This window comes from Oncorhynchus mykiss, chromosome 26, assembly GCF_057628025.1.
Source record: "Oncorhynchus mykiss isolate SJ-2025 chromosome 26, ASM5762802v1, whole genome shotgun sequence".
Classification (NCBI taxonomy): Eukaryota; Metazoa; Chordata; class Actinopteri; order Salmoniformes; family Salmonidae; genus Oncorhynchus; species Oncorhynchus mykiss.
The window spans coordinates 10223944-10248891 of NC_143047.1; the positions used below are offsets into that span (position 1 = coordinate 10223944).

The 24948-nt window shown below is 41.0% G+C and overlaps 1 protein-coding gene across 2 annotated transcripts in view; it reads left to right on the top strand.

The window, feature by feature from the left end:
• The window catches only part of cdh8 (cadherin 8), an 86960-nt gene that overhangs the window by 52829 nt on the left and 9183 nt on the right, over positions 1-24948 (top strand). For both annotated transcript variants that reach the window (XM_021585911.3, XM_021585913.3), the window contains exons 4-7: positions 6753-6872; positions 13198-13365; positions 13571-13758; positions 17307-17554. In XM_021585911.3, coding sequence (XP_021441586.1) covers positions 6753-6872; positions 13198-13365; positions 13571-13758; positions 17307-17554 — 724 coding nt within the window. The remainder of the gene's footprint in view (positions 1-6752; positions 6873-13197; positions 13366-13570; positions 13759-17306; positions 17555-24948) is intronic.

Consider the following 24948-nt stretch of genomic DNA (forward strand, 5'->3'; position numbering starts at 1 on the left):
GGTTATGAAGAGTGATTTGTTGAGGGAGAGAATGCTTTACTGACGGATGATTATTTCTCGTCAGACTTTTACACCATGTTCTTGTCTCCTCATGAGCAATATGGAATGTAACACCATTTTCAGTGACAGTGCTAGTTGTAAATCATACTGGATTGAACATTGCTTGGGAAATTGGACTGCCATGTTGAGTGGCAGATGACAAAGTTCACTCTTTCAAGTTGTTTCCATACTGATTTGCTTCAGAATTTCCATCAGATCCATCTGCCTCATCAAAGTTAATATGTAACCCATATGGAACCTGGTTGTCAACTCTGAGAATACATTGGCAGCATTCCAAATATGGCATTGCACCTACAGTGGTTGTTTACTGAACCTTGTTTATCCTATTTCTATAGTCAATAGTTTTGGCCTGCTGTTTTCATGTGACACAGTCCTGACTTTGCTTAATGTGTTTCCCAGTCTATGCATTTCAATCAACTGGGTCATACAGCAGCCACATTCACTACAGCAAGGTAAGCCAATCCACATGAGTCTCTTAGTCTGACCATGAGCTGTTTTTCTATTGTGGCACAGCCAGAAAAGATAACAGCGCCAACATCTATCTGATGATCATTAATATGTGGTCATTCTCTTGTCACAAGGCTAGTGCATTCATAGACCATTCACTACCGGTCAGCCAGTTGAGGATTGGCACCCATTTGATTTGACCTAGAAACCAGAGGAGATGATGGGCCCGGGGAATATCCATTCATCACCATGATGAGTCACTGAAACTTAATTCACATAAAGTATTTTTCAATACATTTGAGTATAAATAGGTGAAGATAGAAAATAGCAATTATTTCAAGGACATCATTTTCATAATATTTATTTGTATATTATTTGCAATCTCAGATGAGGCTAGACATACAGTAAATAATACTGCCATTCTAACCACTGAACATGGTGTTCTTGAGACAGACACTTTAGTCTATGTGCACTCCACAGTGCAGACACAGTGAGATAAATAGCACTGGTGTATCCAAGGTTGTAGAGTTGGATACTACTTTCCTGATGTCTACGTGACTGCATATATATATAAACTCAGCAAAAAAAGAAACATCCCTTTTTCAGGACCCTGTCTTTCAAAGATAATTTGTAAAAATCCAAATAACTTCACAGAACTTTATTATAAATGGGTTAAACACTGTTTCCCATGCTTGTTCAATGAACCATAAACAATTAATGAACATGCACTAGTGGAACGGTCGTTAAGACACTAACAGCTTACAGATGGTAGGCAATTAAGGTCCCAGTTATGAAAACTTAGGACACTAAAGAGGCCTTTCTACTGACTGAAAAACACCAAAAGAAAGATGCCCAGGGTCCCTGCTCATCTGCTTGAACATACCTTAGGCATGCTGCAATGAGGCACGAGGACTGCAGATGTGGCCAGGGCAATAAATTGCAATGTCCGTACTATGAGACGCCTAAGACAGCGATACAGGGAGACAGGATGGACAGCTGATCGTGCTCGCAGTGGCAGACCATGTGTAACAACACCTGCACAGGATTGGTACATCCAAACATCTCACCTGCGAAACAGGTACAGGATGGCAACAACAACTGCCGGAGTTACACCAGGAACGCACAATCCCTTCATCAGTGCTCAGACTGTCCGCAATAGGCTGAGAGAGGCTGGACTGAGGGCATGAAGGCCTGTTGTAAGGCAGGTCCTCACCAGACGTCACCGGCAACAACGTTGCCTATGGGCACAAACCCACCGTCGCTGGACCAGACAGGACTGGCAAAAAGTGCTCTTCACTGACAAGTCGCGGTTTTGTCTCACCAGGGGTGATGGTCGGATTCTCGTTTATCATCAAAGGAATGAGCGTTACACCGCGGCCTGCACTTTGGAGTGGGATCGATTTGGAGGTGCAGGGTCCATCATGGTCTGGGGAAGTGTGTCAGAGCATCATTGGACTGAGCTTGTTGTCATTGCAGGCAATCTCAACGCTGTTCGTTACAGGGAAGACATCCTCCTCCCTCATGTGGTACCCTTCCTGCAGGCTCATCCTGACATGACCCTCCAGCATGACAATGACACCAGCCATACTGCTCGTTCTGTGCGTGATTTCCTGCAAGACAGTGTTCTGCCATGGCCAGCGAAGCCTGGGACCTGTTGGATCGAAGGGTGAGGGCTAGTGCCATTCCCCCCAGAAATGTCCGGGAACTTGCAGGTGCCTTGGTGGAAGAGTGGGGTAACATCTCACAGCAAGAACTGGCAAATCTGGTTCAGTCCATGAGGAGAAGATACACTGCAGTACTTAATTCAGCTGGTGGCCACACCAGATACTGACTGTTATTTTTGATTTTGAACCCTCTTTTGTTCAGGGACAGAAGATTCCACTTCTGTGAGTCACATGTCTGTGGAACTTGTTCAGTTTATGTCTCAGTTGTTGAAACTTGTTATGTTCATACAAATATTTACACTTGTTAAGTTTGCTGAAAATAAACGGCGTTGACAGTGAGAGGACCTTTCTTTTTTTGCTGAGTTTACATGTGGTCACAGAGCCCCATTCTCCCTTACTGTCAGTGGCGAGCCAATCAGGATAGCCCGTCTGAGGTCCTGTTAGCCCCATGGGCCCCTGGCAACACTGGAGCATCAGCCAGAGATAATTATGACACTGGGAAACAAAAGCCATGGCACCAACAAAGAGTTCCCACTCCCACTGCCATCGTGCCACAACTAAGCCTCTGGATTTATCCCCTCCAGTTTTCAAGTAAGATTCCTATTGATTTTCTATCACTGTAGGAATGTACACAGTAAATGGGAAGTGCCCACTTAGTTTTTCATCTGATGAGACAAAGGGATATACCCCAACAACTTTATCCCGCCCTTACTCTTGAAACGCTAGCTTTTGCACCATAAAGACCATGACCATAACTCCTATTTGCCTAATAGTTTCATAACCTGTGAGCATAACATTTGTTTTTTTATAATTTGCAATAAGTCCTCAGTACTCTAGTTAATATTAATGAGATTACATTAGGTTTACCATAGGAACACAATCTGTAGCATCTCTGGGTGTTTGTGGACGGCTGGAACAAAAAAAAGGTGCATGACACATGTCTTTAGACAGGGGGATAGCATGGATTCGTTCATCCATCACAAAAGTAGTTCAGAAACTACCACATACTGTAAGTGACATTTGTTTGAGAATTAACGTCAGTAGTGTGACTGCACACGTCAGTCGATTTAGGCCTCAAACCTGCAGAGGTTTTGTCACAGACCCAAATCAGCTTTGGAATTTCATTTGTATAAGAAATTGTTATTTTTCATCACCTGAAGTTTATAGGTGTTACATATTTGTAATTGCACTGGTGGGCTACAGGCATCAAATCAAACCAGAGACAATATTCCCACAATTGAGTTTCCTCGACCAAGGGCCCAGTGGTGCATCCAACTCTGCAGTCATGAGTGTCCCCGAATTCTCGGTACAATATCCAGGAAGGACAAGCTAATCTGTACTGATTTGAAACAGTGCCAAACAGAAGCTTTTTTAATCCCTCACCTTTTTTTTATCAGAGGAGTGGAGAATGTACCCCTCTGAAAAGAAAAAGGTAGAGGGGGCTATTTCATGGCCCAATAGTTCCACTGTTTTGTTCCACACTTCAATCCCTATGTATTGTCACATAGTTCGGATTTTCTATTTGCTGCAGACACACCTTTCAAGGAATCAGAGGTATGAAGGTGCCTTCATAATTAAATGCAAATATGGCTCCATTTTCCCACTGCCATTGTAGTATTAGCAATTTAACTTTTAGGCAGATAAGACTTATTATCTCTGAAAAGTGGAGCAATTTCCTGTCCTGTCCTAATTTCATTTGACAATTGGCAAATACCTATAGCAGATACAATATACAGTACATTATTCTCAACCAGCGTTGCAGGAATAGACACATTTTTATTGTTGCATGCATCAATAGTACTTCAATTGTAATTAATTTGGATTATTTCCCTACATTCCCTGATCATTCCCTAAACGAAGACTTTGTGACACTTTCAAATAATCTAGGTTTACTAAAGTTCTGGTATTGTAACAGCACGTGAAACTGTTGAGTGATTTGGTAAGCCCTGGCAACGGTAAGGGTCATCACAGCACATGAATAACTAACAAACACATTCCTCAAAGGGCCACTTGAGGCTCTCTATGTTAAATAATTGGGTAGCAATAGCAAAGCAGGTTTTTAGTCAGAGTGCAATGGTGGTCTATATGTTTTGTTTTTGTAAAAGGGAGGACAGTGTTACTATTAATCATTGTTGGACATGTTTTGGCTGTATAAAAAGGAAATGCATTCCCCTCATGTACAATATTTAATGACCCTCTCTCATGAAACAATTTTGAAATTCTGCTGGAGTGGGTCTTTATTCTGTAACATGTCATATGAACAGGCTCATGAGAATATTATACAGTTTAAAAAAATATATATATATTTCACCAGGTAGGCTAGTTGAAAATATTTTTTTATTTAACCAGGTAGGCAAGTTGAGAATAAGTTCTCATTTACAATTGTGACCTGGCCAAGATAAAGCAAAGCAGTTCAACACATACAACAACACAGAGTTACACATGGAATAAACAAACATACAGTCAATAACACAATAGAGGAAAAAAAGTCTATATACAGTGTCTGCAAATGGGGTAAGATAAGGGAGGTAAGGCAATAAATAGGCCATGGTGGTGAAGTAATTACAACATACCAATTAATGTGCAGAATATGAATGTGCAAGTAGAGATACTGGGTTGCAAAGGAGTTAGATAAATAAATAAATACAGTATTGGAATGAGGTAGTTGGATGGGCTATTTACAGATGGGCTATGTACAGGTGCAGTGATCTGTGAGCTGCTCTGACAGCTGGTGCTTAAAGCTAGTGAGGGAGATATGAGTCTCCAGCTTCAGTGATTTTTGCAGTTCGTTCCAGTCATTGGCAGCAGAGAACTGGAAGGAAAGGGAGCCAAAGGAGGAATTGGCTTTGGGGGTGACCAGTGAGAAATACCTGCTGGAGCACGTGTTATGGGTGGGGCTGCTATGGTGACCAGTGGGCTGAGATAAGGCGGGGCTTTACCTAGCAGAGACTTGTAGATGACCTGGAGCCAGTGCGTTTGGCAACGAGTATGAAGCGAGGGTCAGCCAACGAGAGTGTACAGGTCGCAGTGGTGGGTAGTATATGGGGCTTTGGTGACAAAACAGATGGCACTGTGATAGACTACATCCAATTTGTTGAGTAGAGTGTTGGAGGCTATTTTGTAGATGACATCGCCCAAGTCAAGGATTGGTAGGATGGTCAGTTTTACGAGGTTATGTTTGGCAGCATGAGTGAAGGATGCTTTGTTGCAAAATAGGAAGCCAATTCTAGATTTAATTTTGGATTGGAGATGCTTAGTGTGAGTCTGGAAGGAGAGTTTACAGTCTAGCCAGACACCTATGTATTTGTAGTTGTCCACATATTCTAAGTCAGAACCGTCCAGAGTAGTGTTGCTGGACAGGCGGCAGCGATCAGGCGGGCAGCGATCAGTTGAAGAACATGCATTTAGTTTATGCATTTAAGAGCAGTTGGAGTCCACGGAAGGAGAGTTGTATGGCATTGAAGCTCGTCTGGAGGTTAGTTAACACTGTACCCAAAGAAGGGCCAGAAGTATACAGAATGGTGTCATCTGCGTAGAGGTGGATCAGAGACTCACCCGCAGCAAGAGCGACATCATTGATGTATACAGAGAAGAGAGTCGGCCCGATAATTTAACCCTGTGGCACACCCATAGAGACTGCCAGAGGTCTGGACAACAGGCCCTCCGATTTGACACACTGAAGTCTACCAGAGAAGTGTACCTGTAAAACAGATGATGAGCACCACATATTCTGAACTGCAGGTTGTCTGTATCTACAAAGGCACAACTCGTGCTCTCTGCCTCAAAACCATTTGCCAAGCCCCAAAGCCAGGTGATACAAGGTAGAACAGAGGGGTTTAGACCAACAGACTGTTTGTTCCCTGCCAACAGCTGCATAAGGGAAATATCTCCACCTTTATTCCACACATTTTCTTTCAATGGTCCTAACAACAATTAGCAGAGAAATCTACTAGAATAGAAAATAGTTAGCATCCTTATATTAAAATTGAGAAGCACCATGTTAAACTGGCCTGGTGTTATTACTCTGTTTGTGCCAGATTAATGGCACATGCCTAATGGCCGGCACAGAGGTGGACTTAACTAGTGTTGTCCCCCACTATGACCCATTATGTCTCCTGCAGTCAGCAGGCCTGGATACCTGTGGCTAGGCCTGATGCCTTCTGTAACCATGAACATTTGTCGATGTTGTCAGAACACCTGAGAACACATTTTACAAAACAAATTACCATACCATCTGTACTGTCAAGTTGCTGCCTCTGCGAACAGCTTTCCTCCTTTTATTCTCTTCCCACCTGAGCCACAGACTAATGATGAGTTGGGCATCAGCATCAGCCCTGCTCTTTATTGTTCATTTTTCAAAGCTTTCACTGTACGATTGTTTTCTCTGCTGGGACGTTGTAGCACAGTATGCTGTGTCATTCATGTGTCTGGCAATAATGTTGTCTTTAACCTTACCAATAAGTACCCCTGGCTTTATAGTGGAACCAGGAAGATTACAGGGGGAGAAGCTAGCTGTAAGGAGTGATTATGGGTGTCAGAAGTCCACTCTCTTTTTAATTATATGCCCTTTCTCATATACAGGTACCTCAGTCACTAGGGTGACGGCAACAGACGCAGATGACCCAGTCTATGGAAACAGTGCTAAACTTGTGTACAGCATACTGGAAGGACAGCCCTACTTCTCCATAGACCCCAACACTGGTGAGTGGATTGCCATGGTGAAATACTAAAGCAAATCAAAGTTTATTTGTCACATGCACAGGATCCAGCGATGTAAACAGTACAGTGAAATACTTACTTGCAGCTCTTTCCTCAACAGTGCAAAATAAATGTAACATTCAGGATCATGGCATGTAACATTGTTGAGCCTGAACAGATACACTCCTTCCTGTATGGTTCGATGGCAGTCAAAACAAGTGTTGTTTCAGTGAAATGTACAGATTGAATGCATAAAATCCATACATGGACAATTACTCAGCATACAAATTATAGTTGCGTTTTGAGGATATAACTCCCAACAAGATATTCAAGGACTCTTTACATTTAAAAGACCGTCTTTTTTAATTCAATCTGCCGTCCGCTTATTCTTCAACCTTGACTCTGCTGTTTTCCTAATTGCATTTTCAGCCGACTTGTTAACAGTGTGTCTGTAAGCAACATGATTAAATAATGGTGAAATTACATTAATAAGCAATGAGATGGAAATCAACTGCTCACAATTTGGAAAAACAACATATAATAAACCAGCTCCAAGAACGTCCAAACTGTATGTACATAATACATATGAAGGCATATTTATACATATACTGTAGAAACCCTGTTTCCACCTCAACAATATTATGATTTTAAATCACTCACCTCTACCACAATAACATGAAGAAGGTATAGTGGATCTATGAAAGGACAATTTGAGGATCAGCGTGTACGGTTTGCATGATTACTGAGCAAATGCAGATGGCTCATTCAAGTGAGCCAGCTGTTTTAATGAATGCTAATGACAAATAAAAGGTAAGGGAAAAACAAACATTATTATCCATTTGACACTTCCAACACCATGAAGGAAATGAAATGCATGTGATAAATAAATAAACATCATGCCCCAATCCATCACTTGGTTAATGGACGGTAGAAAAAAATCCTACCGAATATCTATGGAAATTAGTGTTTGTCTTTCCACCCTTTTCAGTGATGAGGAATTAATTTGAATAGCTAACGATGATCAACAGAGATGACAGTAGAGTGAGTAACAGAGGATAACTGAAGTGTGTGTGCATGTGTGTCTTTTTTTGGTGTGGTGCGTGAGTACATGTGAGTTTGTGTGTGTGTGTGTGTGTGTGTGTGTGTGTGTGTGTGTGTGTGTGTGTGTGTGTGTGTGTGCACTTCTTTTAGGGAGAGTTGTTCTTACCTGCTTCAGACAGGTAAGAACAGTGCATTGTCTCAGGCATAATATGACCAAGGGTGTCAGGCCTTCATTAAGTGTTGATTCTTTTTTTGATTATCCTGCCGGCCTCTGTTTGCTGAGCGGATTATCCTTGCCCTGAGCTCTTCATTTTCTGCACCGTGCCACTGCAGTCAATAAGGTTCATTCTGTGTACAATATTTTCGATATATGCAGTACCAGTCAAAAGTTTGGACACACCTATTCAATCCAGGGTTTTTCTTTATTTTTACTATTTGTAGAATAATAGTGAAGACATCAAACTATGAAACAACACATATGCAATCATGTAGTAACCAAAACAGTGTTACACAAATCAAAATATATTTTATATTTGAGATTCTTGAACGAAGCCACCGTTTCTTTGCATTGATGACAGCTTTGCACTCTCTTGGCATTCTCTCAACCAGCTTCATGAGATGGTCACCTGGAAAGCATTTAAATTAACAGGTGTGCCTTGTTAAAAGTTAATTTGTGGAATTTATTTCCTTCTTAATGCGTTTGAGCCAATCAGTTGTGTTGTGACAAGGTAGGGGCGGTAAACAGAAGATAGCCCTATTTGGTAAAAGACCAAGTCCATATTATGGCAAGAACAGCTAAAATAAGCAAAGAGAAACAACAGTCCATCTTTACTTTAAGACATGAAGGTCAGTCAATGCGGAAAATTTCAAGAACATTTAACGTTTCTTAAACCATCAAGTGCTATGATGAAACTGGCTCTCATGAGGACTGTCACAGGAAAGGAAGACCCAGAATTGCCTCTGCTGCAGAGGATAAGTTCATTAGAGTTAACAGCACCTCATATTGCAGCCCAAATAAATGTTTCACAGTGTTCAAGTAACAGATACATCTCAACATCAACTGTTCAGAGGAGACTGTGTGAATCGGGCCTTCATGGTCAAATTGCTGCAAAAAACACTACTTAAGGACACCTATAATAAGAAGAGACTTGCTTGGGCCAAGAAACACGAGCAATGGACATTTGATGGAAATCTGTACTTTGGTCTAAGGAGTCCAAATGCAAGATTTTTAGTTCCAAACACTGTGTCTTTGTGAGACGCAGAGTAGGTGAACGGATGACCTCCGCATGTGAGGTTCCCACCGTGAAGCATGGAGGAGGTATGATGGTGTGGGGTTGCTTTGCTGGTGTCACAGTCTATGATTAATTTACAATTCAAGGCACACTTATTAACCAGCATGGCTACCACAGCATTCTGTAGTGATATGCCATCCCATCTGGTTTGTGCTTAGTGGGACTATCATTTGTTTCTCAACAGGACAACGACCCCAAAAACACAACAAGGCTGAGTAAAGGCTATTTTACCAAGAAGGAGATTGATGGAGTGCTGCATCAGATGACCTGGCCTCCACAATCCCCTGACCTCAACCCAATTGAGATGGTTTGGGATGAGTTGGAAAGCAGAGTGAAGGAAAAGCAGCCAACAAGTGCTCATTATACAGTATGTGTGAACTCCTTTGACACTGTTGGAAAAGCACACAGAGATGCATACCAAGCTCTCCCCCGCCCTCCATTTGGAAAATCTGACCATAATTCTATCCTTCTGATTCCTGCTTACAAGCAAAAACTAAAGCAGGAAGTACCAGTGACTCGCTCAATACGGAAGTGGTCAGATGGCGCGGCTGCTAAGCGCCAGGACTGTTTTGCTAGCACATACTGGAATATGTTCTGTGATTCATCCAATGGCATTGAGGAGTATACTACCTCAGTCATCGGCTTCATCAATAAGTGCATTGACGACGTCGTACAGACGAAGCAACAAACAAGCAAAGCATCAATACAGGATAAAGATTGAATTCTGCTACACCGGCTCTGACGCTCGTCTGATGTGGCAGGGCTTGAAAACTATTACGGACTACAAGGGGAACCCAGACACAAGCTTCCGAGTGACGCAAGCCTACCAGACGAGCTAAATGCATTTTATGCTCGCTGTCAGGCAAGCAACACTGAAACATGCATGAGAGCACCAGTTGTTCTGGACGACTGTGTGATAACGCTCTCGGTAGCCAAAGTGAGCAGGTCAACATTCACAAAGCTGCGGGGGCAGACTGATTACCAGGACGTGTACTCAAAGCATGCGCGGACCAACTGGCAAGTGTCTTCACTGACATTTTCAACCTCTACCTGACCGTAATACCTGCTTGTTTCAAGCAGACCACCATAGTCGCTGTGCCCAAGGAACTGAAGGTAACCTTCCTAAATGATTACCGCTCCGTAGCACTCACGTCAGTAGCAATGAAGTGCTTTGAAAGGCTGGTCATGGCTCACATCAATGGCATCCTCCCGGATACCCTAGATCCACTCCAATTCGCATACCGGTCCAACAGATCCACAGATGACGCAATGTCAATCGCACTCCACACTGCTCTTTCCCACCTGGACAAAAGGAACACCTATTTGAGAATGCTGTTAATTGAATACAGCTCAGTGTTCAACACCACAGTGCCCACAAAGCTCATCACTAAGCTAAGGACCCTGGGACTAAACACTTCCCTCTGCAACTGGATCCTGGACTTCCTGACGGGCCTCCTCAGGTGGTAAGGGTAGGCAACAACACGTCTGCCATACTGATCCTCAACACTGGGGCCCATCAGGGGTGTGTATATAGTCCTGTCCTGTACGCCCTGTTCACCCACAACTGTCTGGCCAAACACAACTCCAACACCATCATTAAGTTTTCTGACAACACAACAGTGGTAGGTCTGATTACCGACATCGATGAGACAACCTGTAGGGAGGAGGTCAGAGACAGTGTGATGCCAGGACAACAACCTCTTCCTCAATGTAAGCAAGACAAAGGAGCTGATCGTGAACTAAAGGAAAAGGAGGGCCGAACAGGCCCACATTAACATCGACGGGGCGGTCATGGAGCAGGTCGAGAGTTTCAAGTTCCTTGGTGTCCATATAACCAACAAACTGTCATTGGTCAAACACACCAAGAAAGTTGTGAAGAGGGCACGACAACGCCTTTTCCCACATAGGAGACTGAACAAATTTGGCATTGGCCCTCAGATCCTCAAAAAGTTCTACAGCTGCACCATTGAGAGCATCCTGACCAGTTACATCATCGCCTGGTATGGCAGCTGCTCTGCATCTGACCGTAAGGCGCTACAGAGGTTGGTGCGTATGGCCCAGGACATCACTGGGGCCAAGCTTCCTGCCATCCAAGGACCTATATCATAGGCAGTGTCAGAGGAAAGCCCAAAAAATTGTCAGAGGCTCCAGTCACCCAAGTCATAGACTTTTTTCTCTGCTACCACACGACAAGCGGTACCGGAGCACCAAGTCTAAGGACCAAAATGGCTCCTTAACAGCTTCTACCCCCAAGCAATAAGACTGCTGAACAATTAATCAAATGGCCACCGGACTATCTACATTGGCCCCCCATTTGTTTTGTACACTGCTGCTGATCGCTTTTTATTATCTATGCGTAGTCACTTCACCCCTACCATACATGTACAAATTACCTCGACTAACCTGTGCCCCCGCATATTGACTCGGTAACGGTACCCCCTGTATATAGCCTCGTTATTGTTATTTTATTGTGTTACTTTTATAATGTTTTACTTTAGCTTATTTGGTAAATATTTTCTTAACTCTTATTGAACTGCATTGTTGTTTAAGGGCTTGCAAGTAAGCATTTCAAGGTAAGGTCTTCACTTGTTGTATTCGGCGCATGTGACAAATACATAATTTTGATTTGATTTGGCTGAGAGAATGCCAAGAGTGTTTAAAGCTGTCATCAAGGCAAAGGGTGGCTACTTCGAATAAATCTAGCATCAATTTTTAAAAATTGATTTGTTTATTAAGACTCTTTTGGTTTCTATATGATTCCATATGTGTTATTTCAAAGTTTTGATGTCTTTATTATTATTCTACAATGTAGAAAATAGTCAACATAAAGAAAAAACCTTGAATGAGCAGGTGTGTCCAAACTTTTCACTGGAACTGTGTATTTATTCTTCTCTGTAAATAATATTACCTACTTAGCAATGTCCCTGGGGCTCGAGGGCGCCGGGCTGCCCTGCATTACGCACTCCTGCCACCATCATTACACACACCTGCTTCCCTCGTCACGCGCATCAGCGATTCATTACACTCACCTGGACTCAATCACCCGTGTTATTACCTCCCCTATATCTGTCTGTTCCCCAGCTCTGTTCCCTGCTTCTGCATTAATGTTTGTTTGTCTTTGTATACCTGGTTCTGACGCTGTTCCTGTCATGTTCCATGTCTGTGCTAAATTAAATGTTCAACTCTCCTTACCTGCTTCTCCTCATCAGCTTCGGTTCTTACACAATCAAGTTAGAGCAGCTAGCTTGTCTAACTATCTTAGCTGGCATGCCTGCTGGTAAGGTTGGTAGACTTTAGAAAAGCTAGCAAAATACTAAATGCACTGAATAAGACACATTTCTTTCAATCTTTTACCCAGATTTTAGCAGAGATGCAGAGAATCATAGTTAGATTCTTTTTTTTAAAGAACCACCAGTCAAGATGGTACAGACAGCTCAAGAGGTATGCTTAGATATGTCGAAAAATAAACATATTTTTGACATAAAATTAAGCATATTAATTATGGTTCTAGATTGCAGGAGAAAATAGTTTCAGGTGTTTGAGATATGCTAAATTCTCTACCCCCCAGCCATCCTCACGTACTGGGTGTCCCCTCAGACTTTCGGGGTGCATGACGCACCTGGACGGCATAATTCCCATTCAATCAGAACACAAATTACTTGCAGACACTCCAGCAAACAAAGACATTGATTTGCAATGCCATCCACAGGATTAGAGCCTCTCTCCAGGTGTTCTGTCAGAAATTCCACCTCTGTGAAGAAAGGTTGTTGTGAAGGATACTACAACACTCTTAAAGGTGCAATGAAGCGATCCTGTCAAGCATTATGAATGCCTTTGTATACCCCATTCTTTGTATACCCCATTCTTTGTATACCCCATTCTTTGAAGTGATCCTGTCAAGCATTATGAATGCCTTTGTATACCCCATTCTTATTTATGTGTATGCTGATTTTTTGCAATAACAATACATTTGGTGTTAATTCTTTTGCTTTCAGCAATCATTAAAATTGCTTTACATGGGATGGATCGAGAGATGCGAGAGGAGTACCTGGTCGTCATTCAAGCAAAAGACATGGGTGGTCATATGGGAGGGTTGTCAGGGACAACAACAGTTACTGTCACACTAACAGATGTCAACGATAACCCTCCGAAGTTCTCAAAAAGTAAACCAAATGTCCAATTCTCTCTCCATATACTATAGTTAGAACCCATCATTGGTAAATCTGAATGTATTTGTTGTTGTTTTGCTGCCTAATGTTTTTTAATGAATTTCCAAAATAATCAGAATTGTACTAGTTATATAGATGCATAGATAAGGGTACAACATCTACTGTTAGGGTGAAATAATCATGACGTCCTATTCTTCAGGTCTGTACGAGTTTGTGATCCCAGAGGACCTTGCCATTGGTCAACCTGGTGGCAAGGTAAAGGCAAATGATAGGGACATTGGAGAGAACGCCAAATCAACGTACAACATCATTGACGGTGATGAGAGGGATGTCTTCGAGATCACTACAGATGCCCAGACTCAAGAGGGGATCCTTCGGCTAAAGAAGGTAAGGACCTGACGCAAACTGCCCTGTCCTAGGGTTCCACCAACAACCTCTTGATATCCTTAACAGCTTCAACTTAAACAAGGACCAAATAGTTGGTTGCAAGATGGGGTATCAAAGGAGGAAGGTCGTTCATACAGGCTACAGGTCAGACCTGTATATCTAGACTGATTTAATTTAGATTGACCATGGGGGGAAAATGCTGTTGTACTACATATATACTGCAAAGCATTTTCAATGGCGAAGATGCAGAAAGATGGCGGACCCCCATGTACTGTACTTACCACAAACGCCTCATTTGCTAGGTTTGCCATATTGTACAGTGCACTCTGTTACAATTTTTTTGTGTTAGCATTAGCACAGTATACATGATCCCAATTCTAGCTCCAAGACTGTGGCAATTTTAAGAAATAAAAAAATGTGATTGCGCTGATTTCTAGGCACATTGAACCATGTCACACGCCGTAGTTCACAAAGTCTGTGGATAGTGCGCAAACAAAGACACCATCATCTGAATTCCTCCATCTTAATGCATTGAATTGATCTGTACGACTATATCAAAAACAACTACCAACATGAACACTGTTGATTCAGTAGATGGTTGCCTCCAGCAATCTAAATATTTACTATTACACAACCATATGGAGTGTCACCGTTTTTCCGTGGAACTGCGATGATAGAAGAAGAAGCTACTTCAGGCCTGAAGTATTCAAGTGTATGCATGACTGATGCATGTGTGCTCAAGTCTTGACTCATGGTTTGTTTAATGTCTGGAGTTGGAGCTATAGATCATTCAAACATGATTGTATGTCACTGCATTTGGATGCTAAATGACGTTACGTTAGGACATCCACTGTGACTTCCTATTGGATGAAATGAAATCATATTTTTTCTGATGATCTGCCTGGAATAGATTATACTCTACTAAACAAAATAGACAGCTTGAGAACAAACTAGACATGATCAATAAGACCTCTGACATACTTCCCTCTAGTATTTCACAGCGACAGCAGTGCTGTGGCTCTGCCTCATCACTTTATTCCGGTATACTTGGCTTGAAATCTGTTGCCTGCATTGCTAATAGCATGATGGATGAGATTGCATGTGAAAAACAGGAAATCAACTGCCTACTCTCTTCTCACCTCCACATCTCCAGATGGTGAAGTTCAGATTACTTTAGCAGAACTGGTATTTCTGCTTCCGTTCCGTACTCTGAACAACATTTCCTTGGTTTCAGAGCCCTGTTGCACCAGCTCGTGGAGTTTTTCTTAGCCGATGTGGAAGAACAAAGGATGAAATGGAGCAAATAGCACCACGACACTTCCAACAACAAAAATAGTTTCGTAAACTACTGTCAAATACCAAGTGCAAATTATTAAAGGTTCTTTGCGGCAAGGTTACAAAATATTGATCTAAACACGACTGCAGAAGCACAAACTAAGAAGTGGCTTTGTTGATTTGGGTTTAAGCTTTTTATCTTCCCACCCTCAGGCCTATCAGGGAATGTTAGTGGGAAGTTCTGCTTCCTCCACCAGCCAGCCCTGAACTTTGATGTCTCAAAATGGCCTATATGTATACATACAGATCCTATGCTGAGACTTTGAATTTGAAGCATGGCACAGGAGGGCTCTGAGGTGGGGATGTCAGCAAGGGACAAGCATGGGGAAAATGGAGTGAAAAAGCTGTCCCATCTTCATATGCACATACTGTAGCAACACAAGCCGGTCCAACACTTTCACTAAGCATATGTTCCATCAATATGAAAACCAAAGTGCTGCTCTCCGGATTACAGAGAGTCAAGTGCTGCATGAATTGAACTCCCCCAAAACAATGAGTACTGGCAGAGTGGCATAGAGGGCCAATTCAAATATGGCTGACTCAGTGGAGAGGTCAGATGTCATTGAGGATTATTTGAGAGGATGAGAATATGAACTATTGTCTATACTATACTAACTATACTATTGTCAAAGTTATATTCTGAGGTAAAACTGTCGAGGTAGAGTCGCTTGTTGAAACAATCATACAGTGTTAAGAGGGGAAAAAATACATCATTCTTTGTTATAAGATTTGGTCAATTATGCATTACAATTTAAAAGTACAATTATAACTGCAATGCAGTAAGGAGTCTGACTTGTGAATTGTTGTTGTAAATCAAATATGAAAACAGAATAGAGGTGATCAGGAAATAGTGCTGAATTAGTTACTGTAACTATTGTGGTATTCCATCCTTTGTCTGTGGTGTAATTCTGACAATTGACCCCTGTCCACTTCTAGCCCTGGGCTCCTTTATACTTGGTATTAGGCTGTGATCCATTGAAACCAATGTTTGCTCTTGGTCCAGCTGTTCACTCCTCTCAGCATAGAGGAGGAGGAGAAGAAGGTGGGGAGAGAAGAGAGAGAGGAAGAGCGGTTAATAATGAAAATAGTCCAAATAGCTTCTCAGACCGCGGAAGACTGGGCTGCAGGGCCCTCTCCATACGGGTGCCCTGATGCCAGACGTGTGGACTTCAAAGCCCCCTGTCAGTCCCCGTCCCCAGCTGCTTTTCTCTCACAGCTGGGCCTGCTGTCGGCACTGCCCCAACACTGGCCTAACCCAGCCTAGGGGACCACTGGATTCTTTAATTTTTTTGTGTGAAAAGCTGGAATACATTTTTTGATCCCTCTGTGAACCCTTCTCATTCCCAAAGCCAACTCAAATCCCCTCAAGCGGCAAGGCCCAGTTTTGATTTCCCTATAAATCCTGGTTTTGGAGTGTGGAAGTGACTTGGTCCCATTACTCTAGTATTATAAGAGAGGCCAGAGTTGATTCAAAATAGTACTATAAGAGCTGCCAGAGGTGATTCAAAATACAATTGTGTCTAGGACGCCAGAGACTTATTGCGATGATTTTACATGTTGCAAATATTCAATGATGAGGATGTGTAAAAAAGTACTGGACTGTTTCTCAATGTCCTTGTGAAATAGGAATGAGACCAACTGTTATTTAAGGGGTATGTTTCTTCTCACTGAAGTACACATACAGTAGGTATGCAATTCTCCCTAGGAAATTGCATTGTTGTGTTAGAATTCCTGACGAATAATCCACTTCTATTCAAGTGATGATAATGCCTCAATAATTGCTATCCTTCAAATGATTGTGGCAATAATCTTATACCAGTGTTATCGTCATGGTAATGCATGTCCACAAAATTATATTTTCAGGTAGCACAAACTTACAAATAACATTATTTTCATTATTGCCTAACACATTTGAACCAGATCGGTGTGATATCAGATTAGATTAACTTTATTTACAGCCGTATTCTATCCTAGAGCAGATGTCACAAAACAAATTGCCAACACATAGATTACTTGAGGTGAGATTGTGGTTATTGCTAATAATTACAAATGTTGTTCCACCCTGTGCTTGTTTTATTTCCCTACATGTTTTGATAGGATCAGAGATCACTCTTTTGAATTTCAACTCAGAAATGCTTCAGACATCAGCTGCATTTTCCCCTGTTGCTTTTTGGACATCAGTGAAAGGCATGTGTTTCTTTCATTTTGTACAGCCCCTGAACTTCGAGACTAAAAAGTCATATACACTGAAGGTGGAGGCGGCCAACATTCGATTTGATCCAAACAGCGGCGCCCCCTTCAAAGATACAGCCACGGTGAAGATTGCAGTGGAAGATTCAGATGAACCCCCTGTCTTCTCCAAGCCCACATTTGTCCTGCAGGTGGACGAGAATGCCCCCATCAACACGGTTGTAGGAACGGTCACAGCCCGCGATCCTGATGTCACTGGCAGTCTGGTCAGGTAAGAAACAAGATGTTATTCACAACCTCATTTCACCAAACACTTGTTTACCTTATTGTTTTCACACCCATATAAGGACTGCGCCATGTAATCATATGTATTTCAAAACATAGTCTTGCCACTTGCTCTGTGCATGTTCCTTTTGGAGGTGAAATGTGAGCCGACGGCTGCCCTGGTTTCCTTAGGACCACAGTGTAGTAAACTTGAAAGCACAGCACAGGGAGACTTCTCTTCGTGATGACTTTGCCTGCTGCGTTTCAGTTGTGTGACTTATTCTTGGAAATACCACAAGGGCACCTTGTATAGGTTATACAGGCAATTTCTCTCCATCAACCCCGGCATTTCATTAATTCTCCAGTGACTTGCCGCGTCCCCCGGACAACACTCAACAGGTTGTGTAATTTCATGGTGAACAGAGTGCAAGCTGGTAATCATTATTTGGCTATTGCCAAAGCAGGGGAGTTCAACCTGGTTCCAATCTTCATATAAAAAAAATAAAAATAGGCATACCAAGATAACGTAACCTGATCTCATGTTTGGGTGTCTCTTTAGTTCTTCTTCTGTGACCCCAATGCTCTTTTATGTTGCACTTTCACTACGTTTTTCATTGTCACTGTGCTGTGCTGTGCATATTTATTGACATGTGCTATATATTATGCTGTTGATCTATGTGTGATAAGCACTGCCCTATTTCATTTTTATGTGAACATGTCTATCCAAGTGGCCAAAATAATTGTCATAAACGGTACTCCATTGTACTATATTGATATGTCAGACTGGCATTTGGGAATCATATTTTTCAGTGTAATGATGTTTTTTCACTCGGGACTTTCTCATTGAAAGTATATTTCTGATTCCTTGTTTTCTGTTTTAAATGAAAGAGCACTTCATGTGTTTACTATTTTGTGGATAAGATTACAGATTTCGATAAGTGAATTGATGCTGAAGGATATTATGCCAGTGTATGTAAGGCTGTCCGAAAGCTTTCAAGCAATCAGAGTTAAAGGAAGCTTTACGGAACCTACTTAGAGGCTGTAAGAGTTTGGAACCGGATAAAAATGAATTATATTCCAGCACGTAAGTGGTTAATGTCACATTGCTTCTCATGTCTGCCAATGTCAAGGAAGGCATTCAACAGTAAAGCCATTCTGTTTAGGGGAAGGAAGGGAATGGCTCTTACACAGCTTGAGATGTTCATGCCATCTTGTGTTGTTTCTCAATACTGATAAATTGCTGCAAGATGGGATCTCACTTTTTGGGGGGTATTTTCTTAAAACTGCATTGTTGGTTAAGTAAGTAAGCATTTCACTGTAAGGTGAATGAATACCTGTTGGATTCGGCACATGTGACAAATAAAATGTGATTTGAATGCACTGTACCTTTAATGCCCCCATGCAGTCTTTTTATTTAATTTCTAATAAATCACTATGTGTGTTTATTTCATGAAAATAATTCCCCAAATATTTGTTATTATTTGTTTCCATGAGCCGTCATTAAAATTCTCCGTCTGATCGTGTGGTGTTGACACACATGTTAATATAGGTACTGTACACACACAGCCCTGATTGGCAGATAGAATCGTCTAGACGAGGGGCCTTCAACATTTTCAAGCATGAGAGCTACTTTTAAATTATGAAACATGTCGCAAGCTACTCATACATTTTTCCTAGCTTTCAAATAGGCACTCTTGGTATTCTCTCGAAATCCATTTTCTCGCTTCTAATTGACCTGGTTTGGGATTTTTTTTCTCAGTTTTTCACTCTAAATATTACAATTATTCATGGATAAACAATGCAATTGGATGTTGTGAGTCCATGTCAATGCTTAATTTACATCAGAAGATACTTTTTTAATGTAATACCCCTTTAGAGGAGAGGAATGTGCTGGTCTAGTGATGTTTTTGCTGGTGCATTATGTCATGACACATGATTGATACAAGTAGTCATTATATAATTCCTAAGTTTACTTTCTAACATTTCCTTGAGAATGTTTTAGGGAAACTCTTTCTGTCTACCCAAAAGACAGATATCATGATGTCTAACAGATATACAGGGTCAATATTGATGGAAATAAATAGGCAGATATTGTGTTACGTTTGACTTTTTAAGCCAATTGTGGCTACAGCACCTTTAGAAACTATTGACACCCCTTGACTTTTTCCACATTTTCTTGTGTTAAGACCTGAATTTAAAATGGATTAAATTGAGATATATATATACAACCGGTCAAAAGTTTTAGAACACCTACTCATTCAAGGGTTTTTCTATATTTTGACTATTTTCTACATTGTAAAATAATAGTGAAGACATCAAAACTATGAAATAACACATATGGAATCATGTAGTAACCCAAAAAATAAAAATCTATTTTATATTTGAGATTCTTCAAATAGCCACCCTTTGCCTTGATAACAGCTTTGCACACTCTTGGCATTATCTCATCCAGCTTCACCTGAGATGCTTTTCCAACAGTTCCCACATATATTGAGCACTTGTTTTTTACCTGCACTCTGCGGTCCAACTCATCCCTAACCATCTCAATTTGGTTGAGGTCGGTGGATTGTGGAGGCCAGTTCATCTAATGCAGCACTCCATTACTCTCCTTCATGGTAAAATAGCCCTTACACAGCCTGGAGATGTGTTGGGTCATTGTCCTGTTGAAAAAAAATGATAGTCTTACTAAACCTGAACCAGATGTGTGCCATGAAATCTAAATAAATCACTGACAGTGTCATAAGCAAAGCACCACCACACCATCACACCTCCTCCTCCATGCTTCATGGTGGGAACCACACATGCAGAGATCATCCATTCACCTACTCTGCATCTCACAAAGACACAGAGGATGGAACCAAAAATCTCACATTTGGACTCCAGACCATAGGACAAATTTCCATCGGTCTAATGTCCATTGCTCATGTTTCTTGGCCCAAGCAAGTCTCTTCTTCTTATCGGTGTCCTTTTGCAATTCGACCATGAAGGCCTGATTCACGCAGTCTCATCTGAACAGTTGATGTTGAGATGTGTCTGTTATTTTAACTCTGTGAAGCATTTATTTGGGCTGCAATTTCTGAGGCTGTTAACTCTAATGAACTTTTCCTCTGCAGCAGAGGTAACTCTGTGTATTCCATTCCTGTGACGGTCCTCCTGAGAGCCAGTTTCATCATAGTGCTTGATGGTTTTTGCGACTGCATTTGAAGAAACTTTAAAAGTTCTTGACATTTTTCATATTGACTGACCTGCATGTCTTAAAGTAATGATGGACTGCTATTTCTCTTTGCTTATTTGAGCTGTTCTTGCCATAATATGGTCTTTTACCAAATAGGGTTTTCTTCTGTATACCTCCTACCTTGTAACAACACAGCTGATTATCTCAAACGCATTAAGAAGGAAAGACATTCCACAAATTAACTTTTAAAAAGGCACACGTGTTAATTAAAATGCATTGTGACTACCTCATGAAGCTGGTTGACAGAATGCCAAGAGTGTCCAAAGCTGTCATCAAGGCAAAGGTTGGCTAATTGAAGAATCTCAAATATTAAATATATTTTGATTTGTTTAACACTTTTTTAGTTACTACGTGATTCCATATGTGCTATTTCATAGCTGAATTCTTTACTAGCATTTTACAATGTAGAAAATAGTAAAAAATAAATAAAACCCCTTGAATGAGTAGGTGTTCTAAAACTTTTGACGGGTACAATTGTAGACCTTTTTTTATTTCTTCAAGAGCTGTTACACTAAAAGGGCATTTTCATAATTTTCACAATTTCTATGTTATTTCGACCTCTTAGTGTGGAAACTGCACTGTTTCTTTAAGTCAAGACATGTTCCCTGTATGTTTTCACAATGTGTCAGATATATGTATATGTACCTGTATGTCAATTGCTTTTCACCACACATGACATGACATACAATATTGCCATTGACAGTTTAGTTTATTGTATTACTTTTATAAAATGTAACTTCTGTTCTTTAATGTCTTCAATTTTATCTCCTTGAGTTTCTTATAATAATAGAATAATTTCTGACAATTTGGTATCTATTTATATTATTTGTGTGTGATTTTGAATATGTAATGATGCATCATCATAGAACTGTATGTAGTCTCTCAGAAACGTCACGAAGAGACAACTAATGGAAGTCTCATACTGTTTTTATGCCCAGACATTTATCCTTGACATACAATGCTTTTGGATAGAGTGCATCTCTATGGAGTGATAATAAGCAATGTTGTGACCATCACAGAGGTTATAGGCTGAACATTGTTAGCTTTATCTGAAAGACTAGATGTAACCAGGTGAACACAAATGTCTAGTGTGTTTGAATCTCATCACGGATAACTTTAGCATTTTTACTAATTAGCAACTTTGCAACTACTTACTACTTTTTTAGCTACTTTGCAACTACTAGCATGTTAGCTAACCCTTCCCCTGATCATAACCTTAACCCATTAACTTAATTCCTAACCTTAACCCTAATCTTAACCCCAACCCCTAGCCAAGATAACATTATCCTCCAAGCTAATGTTCGTGTTAAAACAACCTAACCACCTACTGTAGCAAGCGTTAGCAACAACACATTAGAATTGGTAACATATCATAACGTATTGCAAATTCTTAATATTGTACAAATTATAATTTGTAACATATCATACAAATTGTAATTTGGACTCTATCATATGAAATGGATGATGGACATCTACAAATGTATACATACCTTGTGAAATGTAACAAAGCATACTGAATGGAGGGAGACAGATGTATATTTACTATGTTATGTCTACCGCTAAGTCCAGGTTGTGAGTAAACACCCTCACACCAAAATGACTCACTGTCTCTCAGTCTGACCAGGATGACTCAAAGGCTTAGGGCTGGTTCCTCACTTAGACCTCAACCCTCAAGCTATACTTTATGCATTCAACCAAGGTTTCAGGTGGACTTCACAAAATGCAACACCATTCCTTCAGTGTCCTCCCATACTCTGTGAATATGATTTTAATCTTGAATGATCATTATGCTCAAGACTTTGGGCATTACACCATAGCTTTGAAGGCTAGAGTAAGAGCCAATCAAGGGTATCATTCCAGTACCAGGTATTGATGATGCCTTTTAATAATACGTTATGGCTAACCTAGGAAGTTGCCCAAAATACCATGTAGAGAAACATTTGTGCATTGACGGAGTTGAGTGGGACATGCACACAACACTGAACCCGGTGAGGGTTTAGAAGAGGATCATAGGACTACAAAAGGTAATGGGTAATGAGAGCCAGGTCTGTCAGGTGACTGTGTAAGCTTGTCTGCCTTTCTTCAGGCCCCGCTACATCATTTACTTACCTTGACAGCTGACATGTTGCAACTGTTAATACGAGGAGTCATGTAAAAGAGATTATGAAAAATGTAAAATGTAAAATGTAATGTCAAGTAGGCTTTCTTGTAGAAAACAGGTTCAGGACATGTTCAGGGAAAACGGGAATAAATGTGTCCTTACAAAAGAGCTGGTTAGCATGCGGAGGACAGAGAAATTAGTTCTACATCTGTGATCCTCCCAATAGAATTACTGACCTTATATAAGACAGAAATGTCATGAATGCATTTGTTCTCTGTCTCACACTCATATTACTGGCTTTATGGCTTATAGCCAACACTAATTATAGCTATCACTTCTAACATCCCCTTTTTGTGACCCAGATGACAGCTTAGTAAATGTAGTGTTCAAACCAAAAATAATATTAACACAGTGTGTAAAAGTTATAAATGTCATATGATTGAATAAGAAATATGTTTTTAGGTGGAGAGCTGCCCAATGTAATTGGAGTCAGGTATTGAAGGAGTGGAAAGTATGAGGTGCTATTTTATGTCGTCCTTTCCCGGCATTGAATTATTCACATCCAATGATCCGCTCCCAAACACATCCTCACACCGTTGACAGTCAGCACCCATCTCTTGCATGGAACATCTGATAATTGTGTTTGCTTTAATTCTTTTCACATCACATTGTCAGTTTGATTGACACGTGGCAGAACATTTCAGGGTCGGTCTCCCTCCACGTGAAGCTGTCAAAGCCTGACTGGAATCCACTCCGTCTCCTGGAGAATTCTCCCAGGTGGTTTGGACTGTCTGCCTGTCTTGAAAGTGCTCTGCGTCTGTGGAGGAGTCCTCCTGGACCTCCTGCCTGCCGTCTGAGGATTTACACCATTTCATCCCAAAAAAATTGAAATGTCATGGCTCAATACGTCTCCCACAGTTGGAATCTAGGGCAATGGCTTATTTATTTCATTTCCTGTAAGCTCTTTGTTTTCATTATTATTTTGTCATTGTTGTCTTTTTTTCTCTCCCATTTTTCTCATGCAGAAATGCATGTCTGTCAACAGGTCTGTGCTGATAGGGATGAGCAGTTCCACAGTGAAATAGGATGAGACTCAAGGTCATGTGTGAAGGGAGATGGGGTTGGGAGGGTGGGTGGAGGAGGATTGCAAAGACCATTGGGGAATTGGATTAGTGAAAAAGCAAGGCATTGGCTAAACTTTTGACTTGGATTTTGCTTTGAACGATGCTATGTTTAGAGGGAGGGGCATTTAGTTTAAAGGAATAACCATGTATGTTCTGTGTGGCATTGAGAGCATTCAACTATTGAATGTATGCATTCACATGCATATGATATACCTTAAAGGCCTTGTTGCTCTTGGTGACTTTGATGTTTCTAATTGGCAGCCTTAATTTAGGGCAATTCACAGTTGTTGATGGCATGTTTTTCACATGCCAAGTGTGGCAATGAATACCTTAAAAATATTGAATGTATGCATTCAAATAAACATGAAAAATAACACCGTTTCCATGCCAATAACATGTTTTTCACATGCCAAGTGTGCATGTGTGTCCTTTCTGTGAGCGTTTGAGGGATTGGCACCACACAATACACTGTGACAAAGCCAGTTCTACAGTCACAATGATTTTGGAAATGCACATAAATATTACCTTTAAGAGGCTTTTTAATGGTCAATGTGTCATCATGTTGTTGCTGCTGGTGAGGTTGTTGAATTATATATAAGGTTGCTGCCCTTGAAATGCTCTTCTGTCTTGCTTCAATCCACAGAACAGGGACATCAGCGTGAACGAGGATGGTTGATTTGGATTTGAATTTAAACTCAACATTACATTGTACCCCGTCTATCTTGTGACTTTCCCACCCCTCCTTAGTATGACCCCTGTGAAGTTTTTCAAACGAGGTCAAGGTAAAGTCACAAGGAAAGGAGATAATGTTAAGGAGGATGTCAGTGTCACTATTGACATATTTGTATGGAGGGGGACATTAAGGAGCCACTGTTGGGAGACTAAACCGGACTCACGTCCACTTTAGTTTTTAAAGAACCTCCTAAACCGTATTGCAGCTT